The following is a 9,599-nucleotide window of genomic DNA, read 5'->3' on the forward strand; positions in this document are numbered from 1 at the left end:
CATTATTTCCGGTGATTTTTTAATGTCCTATCCGGTAACAATGATGATATTTACCGATATTGATAGTAAAGATGATTTTTTGGCGGTGGTAAATGTGGGAAAGATGATATTATCGGCGGTGCTAACTTATAAGTTAAACGTGCTAAGTAAATTATCATGCTAAATAAATATGTTAATGTATAAGTTAGCGATAACAAATAAACTATTAAAATAAATAAACATGTTAATATATAAGTTAGCTGAAATCAATCATATACTAAATATTTTAACACGATAAATATGCGTTTACCATATAAATTATAATTTTATCGCGATATAATATAATTTACACTGGTAATCTAATAAATAATCACAAAAGTCATAGTCTCTTTATTGTATCTCATGATGAATAGTGTTTTTAAAAGTCAGATAAATTATATTTATTTTACTCCTAAATCTAAACTCATTATCTCGTTTTTATGTTTGTTAGCATGCACAAAGGACATTTTTGGTATTTTTGAGTCAGAAGAGAGAGAACTAATTAAATAAAAAGAGATGATAGATTCTTAATTTTTCAATCCTATGTGTATATAAATTAATATAACCCTTTTTTAAAAACAAAAGATAAACAAAATAAAATAAAAAACAAACTTGTTTTACTTTAGTTTGAACATTTATTTTAATTTGAAATAAATGTAATTTTACTTGGAGAAAAAAAAAACTTCTTCACCTCCAAACAAGAGAAAGCTTCTTCTCCTCCGAACAAGGGTTTATCCGGTCCGGAATTAGACCCATATATTTATCAACTTTTATTTCAGTTTTCCAATTTTGTGCGTTTACTTTATCTCCCTCAAATCATAACCATTTTCCCCAAATTTTAAAAGCTACGATTTTAATTATCAGAAATGTAACCGTAAATGGAAGTTTCTCCTTTTAATCATATTTATTCATTCTCTTTCCAAATTCAAAATTTTTCACATCTATTCACCCCAACCCCAAATCTTTTTCTCGCAGTTATGTCAGATTAAGAGCATTCGAAGGATGAACTTGCGCCGAGCCTTCTCCAACGCCTATTCGCCTACTCCAAAGAAAATTTAATTGGTAAGTTGGTCGACGCCTTGGAACGAAGAGAAGTATGGGAAACGATTTTGAGTTCCTATTTGGAAATCTATTCAACCTAACTCCTTTCCGGTGTGCTAATTCGGCAAAATTGATCCACGGGTTATTGTTATTAGAGTATGTATATAGACCGGTTTACTAATCTTGGTTGAGTTAATTAGATTACGGTTTATTGTATATATTGGTTTACTCTTAGATGTATATAAGCTGACATTTGTAACAACTTTACACTTAAGAAATATAAAAAAGCATTCACAGATTCTCTTTGCTCATGATTTCTATCATGGTATCAGAGCATTTTCTGCGTTTTTTCCGTTGATTTCACCGATTATCTTCAGATTCTTCTTAAATTTTCCTTACGACAGTTTTCACATCATCACTGGATTGATATGTTCGCTGCTCCCTACTCAAGCTGATATAGAAGGGAGGAAAACTGAGAAATCAAAGTACTACACCTGACGATGGTGGTTCTGTTGTTAGATCTACTCGTAACTCGTCATCACTAGTCTAAAAGATCTGTATCAAGATTTCTGGAAATTGCTTTCTTTGGCACTACTTGTGATTGTTGATGGTATAGTTTGCTACTCCAGCAAACTTCTCAAAGTTCATGCGGACATGCACTGTTGCAATGCTCTTAGAGCATCCACAATGGTGCATGTAGGAGTATGGGTGTGAGTGGTGATTTATTAATAAAATAATGTAAAGGTGTGAGTGGTGATTTATTAATAAAATAATATAGGAGTATGAGTGTGAGTGATGATTTTTTTATGTCAAAAAATCGGAACCAACAAAACAAAGACACATGTCCCTCACAACCGAATGTAAACTAACACTCGAATACCAACTCCAAACTTACTGTTCTCTTATTTGTGTATATTTTAATAGTCACACCCACACAAAAAATAGACTGTTGTGTATGCTCTTACACATTGATTATTTCCTTGCTTTCCCGTGGGGGAGGAAGTCGTTCATTGACACTTTCTCCAGGTTTGGTCCCCCTTTAATTTCTTCCGCGACTGAAACTCTCACTAGTCGGTTGTTGCAGAATAAATGTGCATGTTACAAGGGGCCCCTTCCTTTACAGCTTCTAGCCTTTCAAACTACATTCCTTTACTTCTGCACAAGACCCCCACACCTGATGACACAGCTTCCTTTCTTACAAATCCAGAAATATGCAAATCTCTGTTAAGTGATAGTTTTAACACATTTCATAGGTTTTTTTGTGACGGTGGTTGAGATTGGCATTCCAGAGGTTGCGTTTGCCGTGCCGACGAGGATCTTGCTTTGCGCTTGTTTCTTGGTGGAATCTCCATCGGAGTTGGTTCGTTAGAAATTTCAAATATTTCCTCTGATTTCTAAAGTAGTTAAATTGAATTATTAAATTTTACTAACAACATATATACATTATTAATGGTCATGAATATATATTTTATGAAGCATGATATACACATAGTCATATATATATACATAAAGATCCTGAATAGTAGTATAAACTAAAGTCACAAAGAATGATTCTTATACAAATATTTGAAATAATTAATGGTTATGAATATACTTTATGAAGCATGATATACATATATAGATACATACATGCAGATCCTGAATAGTAGTTGTCTAAACCAAAGTCACAAAAAATAATTTTAATACTACTACTATACAAATATTGACGATTTAAGTGCAGTTTATTTGCTTGGTTGCCTTGTCTAAGTTGTGAGAGACTGCTTTGGTTAAGTTAGAGTCCTCAAAACCAAGCTCTCTCCAAAAATTTTGCATAGGAACCAAATTGTATAGTTGTGACATGTCAGTTCAAAATCACTAGACATTCTTTAGATTAGTTTTGGCTTAAATTCTTTTTGACTTACTTTGGATCCAAGACCAGTTTCGGAACCTCTTTAGTGGCTGCGAGAAAAGATATGGTTATATAGAACTCAAGGCACATAGAGATGTTTAATAGCTTGGAAGGCCGAATCAAAGATTTGTAAAAAAGGAAATCATGAAAAAAAAAAAAAACAACAGACTCTTCGAAAAAAGGAAACAATTGAAACTTCCTTTTTTCTATTTTGCTTATAAATACATGAAGGCTAATCTCCAACATCACTCATTCTCTCTTCTTGTTCTTCAAAACCAAAATAAAGAATTCATCCTGATTGATCTCCTCTGTTGTAAGAATCGGTGTACTTAGCTGATGTTGTTGTTGTTGTTGTTGTTGTTGTTGAGTAACGACAGTACCATGTTCTTCCACATTATCGAATAATTCGTCCATGCTAAAGATTCTGTCATCTTTAGACATATCCAACAGGTCTTCTTGGGTGCTCTTGTCGTTGCTCCAGCCCGTCATTTCCATTCCTGATCTTGAATCTTGCATCATGAGACTCTGTTCTTTCTGATTATACTCAATCTCAAAAGAGAAAAGATCTGGCAAAAGCAGCGGAGTATGCGGTTGTTGATACAAAACATCATGAGATGGCTGCTGGTGATAAGAATCTATGGGGGCTTGTGAAAAATGCTGCGGTTGTTGATACACAATATCATGAGCTGGCTGCAGTTGATAAGAATCTAGCGGGCCTTGCGATTGATGCGGTTGATGATACTCGACATTACGAGGCTGCTGCTGTTCCAATGCTTCCACATGTGCAATTGCAGTTTTACTTCCATTAATGCTTCCACATGAAACGCCTTCTCCTTTCTTCTGCTTCTTATTCTCTTCTTCCACTTCTTTTGTCTTCTTTATAGCTTGTGGAGTCATATAGATCTTGCACAAAGTATAATCCTAGACGCACCAACAAAACCAAGACTCAAAACAGAATCCAAAACTCAAATTCTTAATCACTTGGGAACCAAGAAACACATACTTACCTTGTCGTTGTTGTGACAAGTGTGATGCAACGAGTATTCAATCATTAACCAATCCGTTTTGACGCTGCCTGACCGTGTCCTAACGAAGTATGCAAGTGCCGTTTTGTAGCCAACGACACCTTCTCCAGTGTTGATCTCTTGGGCAGCCCCTGTTGCGTGCCAATATCCTCCTTTAGTGTCGCCACGTTTCTGCTTTGTCGCACCATTACCAACTCTCTTTTTCTTGCTTAAACCTTGATCAACTTTGTTCCTCTCCGATATAATGAACCATTCTTTCTCATTACCCTTTTCGAATCCCACTATTTCAAAAACAGACATATAGATATATAAATCACTTATAATATACTAAATATAATAAGAAATTTGAAAATTACACCTAATTTTATACTAATTTGAAAACTACTTTTTTTTAATTGAAAATTGACCATAATAACCTTTGTAATAATCTAAGTTTATTTTAAATATTAATTTTAAATACTAAAAATTTAATCTAAAACTAATTTTTAATGATTATATTTCAAAAATTTAACTAGAAACGTAATTAATTTTTTAATAATAAAAAATTATGAAAACACTTATTAAAAAATTATTTACTATGGTTACATTAATCTTAATCTAAAATTTTGAATTAAAAATATAAAAAATTATTGCTGATAATATTATTTATCTTCATAATTTATTAAAAAACAAGTAATTTAAAATTATATATTTTACAATTAATAAATTTATATATATATATATATATATATATATATATATTTCCTCCATATTTTTCGATAGACTATTTGATTTTATGTTGATTTATTAATAAATTTGATTTTCTTAACTAACGTCTTATATTTTACTGTTGGCTTACTTTTCAGCGCCTTCATTTTTTTTTAAACAGTCGACATATGTTATAGCTCGTTGATTTATAACATAGTCAAATTTTTGAACTATTTACTTAATATTTTTGTTTATCGATTTATAATTTTTTATGTCGACTTGTTTATTCATTCTAGACTTACTTCATTTTACGTTGACGTATTATAATATGGTCAATTTTTTTCGTTAACGACTTATATTTTACGTTAACGACTTATATTTCATTTTCGTCGACTAAATTTATTTTCTATCGACATCTTTTAAAACATATTTTTTCGATTGGTTTTATACATAGACGACTTTTTAAATTTTTTTTTATTATTGTACTTTTTTTGAACTGTCGACTAATATTTTATTTTAATCGACTTAATTTTATTCTCTATGGACTTATGTTAAATCAGTAGACTTATATTTTGGTTCATTGATATTTTACATTGTGGAATTTTTGAACTACTGATTTTTTAAAAAAAATTAGATAATTTGTTTTGGCTATAATTTTAAAATAATAATTTGATTCAAAACAATTTAATTTAAGTTATATAATTATATTTGTAATTGGTATGAAAGAAATATTCTGTATTTAAATAAACAAAAATCTAGATAATATTTTATCATATAGTTAAAATGTATAAATTTATTTCTATTTAGTTTTTCGTAACTATATAATTTAAAATATAGAATTTATTCCTTAATTTAAAAAAAATTAATAAAATACTAATCATTATCTAAATCTTAACTAAAAATAATTCTAAAAGAGTATCTGCTTTATTAAAAAAAAAATAATTTTAATTTTAAAATTATATAGCTTATAACTAATTAATCAATTTATTTTTATTTTATTTTCAGATTTTTCAATTAGTGATTTTTTTAAAAAATCTTTAGATTGAAGTTCATATGATTTTATATGAAAATAAATTTAGCTTGTCACTTACAAAATAATATGAATTTGAACTATTATGTGGGAGTTTATAAGTATTCTAATTATACTTATATTGAAACAAGATTATGGAAATTATTCTAAAATTTTTTTTATTGTTTACATGAACATAAGAATTATGCAAAAAGCCGCGATACTAGTATAAACAAACTTAAAGAAATAAGGAACAAATATATATGGATAGAGACAAACCTGAAAGTTGTTCTGGATTCGACTCATAGATATTCACGAGATGAATAGGAACATTGAGCAACACGTTCTTGTAGCCGTCCAAGTAGGGTTTCAAAGTAACAAAAGATGAGTTGTTGATCGCTTGGTACAAACTGATAACCTGGAGGTAAAATGTAAGCTAGCGTCGATGGAGGAGGCATGTTATCAGCTGCCAAAGAAGAAGAAGAAAGATTCTCCGACGGTGGTTGCGTTTGCGGTTCCGGCGAACATCTTTCCTTGCGCTTGTTTCTTGTAGGTATCGACATCAAGTAAACTTTGAAGCGTTAACAAAATTATAATATGTAATTCGTGAGATTCAACTTAGTTAATGTCTCTTGACTATTTATAATGGTGTAAAGACGGTGGAATATAATGATTTTTTAAAAATTTATCAAAATTAAGATAATATAGATTCGATATTATCGGATTAGGTATACAGGTTGTTACGAAATCAAGTTTCACGTTGTTTAGGTCCATCACTGAGTTAGGATCGCACACTTTCTTCTTTCTTCGTCCTCTCTCCGTCAATCTCCGTATGTATTAGGATCGATCCGTTGTGCTTGCATGGCTCAAATTTGTAACCTTTCCGATTGTGATCGTTTGCAGATTTGACAATTTTATGGTGTTTGATCCTAAATGAATTGCTTGACCTTTTCCTGTATTATGCTCATAATTGATCATATCACCTTATAATATAATACAGAGATCTTAATGAGCTTTGAAGAAATAGATGGAGACGATGATTTCCTAGAGAAGTTTGCTTGCCCATTTTGTGCAGAGTCATATGATATCATTGGCTTGTGCTGAGACATAGATGATGGACATTTTTTAGAGTCAAAGAACATTACTTTACACGCTGATAAGCGTTCAAAAGTTACCACATCATCATGGAGAATCATCAACATCATTATATATGTCTTGTTATGTACGTTAGATTTTGCAGGTATGTCATGTTTGCTCGGTAAAACTGGGGCTTGATATGGTAGTGCACAAAACGCTTATACTTATAAAATTTTCACTTAAAGTAGCTACACTCTTGAGCAATTCATCTTTTCAATTTCCTTCACAAAATTTTCTTGCTAAATCTCATGATCTGTTGAATTCCCTAAGGAGTTCTACTTGCAGCGAAAGAGATAGTCACAGAAAACCCGCGGTTCTCATTCAATACATTTTCTTCTTTGGAAAGAGTTAAGAAAGAGGTGTTAGCACTGTCTTATATTTTCTATAACTACCCAACACTCAAATAAACTTGCAACCATTCTATTTTTTAATTAATATCTTAAAACTACCCTAATATCTAACATACCCAAATTTCTTAATAAAAAAGGTTTATAATAATTCTCTTACGTTTAGGTTTGTAGCTAGTCCTGGGCGTTCGGTTATCCGATCGGTTATCGGTTCGGTTTCATTCGGTTTTGGTTTTTTTGGTTCTAAAATTTAGTATCCATCTAGGTATTTTGAAATTTCTGTTCGGTTTCGGTTTTAAAATTCAGTATCCACTCGGTTATTTTGCTTTGGATATTGTCGGATATTTCGGTTATTTTTGGGTATTTTCGTATATTTTTCGATATTTTCGGTTATTTTCGAATATTTTTACTATTTTTATATATTTTTCAAGTATTTTTGATTATTTGTTCTATAAATAACTAATTTTTTTGAAAATATAATTATAATTTGGGTATTTTCGGTTACCCAAAATTTTCGGTTCGGTGCCAATTCGGTTACAGTTATTTTGGTTTTAGAATTTAGTATCCATTCGGTTATTTTCAAATTTTCGGTTCGATTTGGTTCTGTTTTTTTTTCTTTGGTTTCGATTCGATACATTCGATTCGGTACATTCGGTTTGGTTTATTTGCCAGGCCTATTTGTAGCTATAGAAAATTCGTAAGAGCATCCACAGTGGTAGAAACTCATAGAGTCTCTCAAATATATTATTATACTACTTAATTATTATTTAAAATTAAAAATTATAAAAAAACAAATAAAACCAATGAAATCTTGACAAGTGGAAAATGAGTCTCTAGAGAGGTTCTCATGGATTCTCAAATGAGAACCAATTCTCCTCTTTCTCTCCTCCTTTTTATTACTTTTCATTTTAATATTAGTGAGAAACTTTATGAGAACCTCCCACTGTGGATGCTCTAAACTATGTGATCATAACCGCTAATGGACGTCATTAATGCATGGACACTCTAGAAAGATTTATTTGGAATTTAAAACCGCATTTATTTGATATACATGCATGCTACGTTTTATGAGTTTGTTAGTTTTAAAGAGAATTAAGTTTTAGACTTTCAGCATTTACAAATTGTATTTAATGGGTGATTAGTGTTTAATTTAATTATACAAAAAAGTGTTGATTGCATAAAGAAAGAATAGAACAATAACAAAAGAATAATTTCATTGAATCCTCTTTATATGAGTTATTTGTTTTTGTCAGATCTTGTAAGTTGTAACATATACAAATGTAAGAAAATTGGTTATGTCTTTGTGTTTATCAGTTTATGCATAAATGGCATATTTTTATATCTTGAAATTATTTTAGCATTGATCTTTTTAGATGATTAAAAACAAAATAATAAATGTAGGGAAATGTGTATTTCACAGATGTTTTTAGTATAGTATAGTGTATTTGGTTTTGAGAAAAAGAAACATGTCTATAGGAGAGGCACATGGTAGTTTCTCAAAACTTGTGTTTTAGAAAAATCCTACTTTACCATATGAGATTTAGCTAAACAAATTTTTTTTTTTTTTTAAATGATTTAGCTAAACAAATTTTTTTAAAAAAAAAAAAAAGATTTAGCTAAAACTATTAATAAAACTGAATTGGTTCATGTTTATGTTCAAATTTAGCTAAAACCATCAAAAAGTTTTATTGGTTCACATTTATGTTTAAATTTAGGTAAAACCATAAAACGCTTATCTAGTAATTAAAGGAAACAAAACGTCTTCCACACAATATAATTATAAATACTACATGTTGATGTCGTTATTACTTCAATAAAGGTTTTAGATTCAAAAATGAATCATTCCATACTTTTAATGTTAGTTACTATTACATGTTTCAGGCTAAATCAAGCATGCCAAAAAAATCGTGTAGAGATTCTTAACCAACTCGAACCTGGTCGCATTCTCGAATATCATTGTCGTTCCAAAGATGATGATCTAGGCGTGAGAAGATTAAACTTCAATGCCACTCCATTTACCATTAGATTTCATGACGAAATACCCAATTTAACAAAATGGGAATGTATTTTTAGGCAAGGACCTGCCATGGAATATTCATTTGACATTGAAGCATACAAAGCAGGACCAAGACTTATTCCTCGATGTGGTCAGTTACGCGTCTGGGCTGCCAGAATCGATGGGATATACTTTGCAAGAAAGTATAATACACCGTTGGTACGCGTATTATCTTGGAACAAAAATTAATTTTTAGGTTCTCTTTTTCTAAAGTAACCAATGTGTATGTAAATGGGCATTTTTTGCGTCTTATGAACTAAGCCATAAGAATTAAGTCAACAGCCTACTTTTGTTTTATAATATATTACAAAATATTATATTATAATACAATATGAATTCATTTGATATCCATATATATTTTATTAATATTTCAAATCAGAAGAAAATACTG

At 30.3% G+C, this 9,599-nt stretch overlaps 1 protein-coding gene across 1 annotated transcript; it reads right to left on the reverse strand.

Moving 5' to 3' along the window:
• Positions 1 to 2,783: 2,783 nt before the first annotated feature.
• Positions 2,784 to 4,262, reverse strand: LOC9304562. The gene has a single exon (XM_021019517.1). The coding sequence runs from the start codon at positions 3,842 to 3,844 to the stop codon at positions 3,197 to 3,199; it is 648 nt and encodes a 215-aa protein (XP_020875176.1). The 5' UTR covers positions 3,845 to 4,262; the 3' UTR covers positions 2,784 to 3,196.
• Positions 4,263 to 9,599: the final 5,337 nt, after the last annotated feature.

This window comes from Arabidopsis lyrata, assembly GCF_000004255.2.
Source record: "Arabidopsis lyrata subsp. lyrata unplaced genomic scaffold ARALYscaffold_7, whole genome shotgun sequence".
In the NCBI taxonomy this organism is placed as follows: Eukaryota; Viridiplantae; Streptophyta; class Magnoliopsida; order Brassicales; family Brassicaceae; genus Arabidopsis; species Arabidopsis lyrata.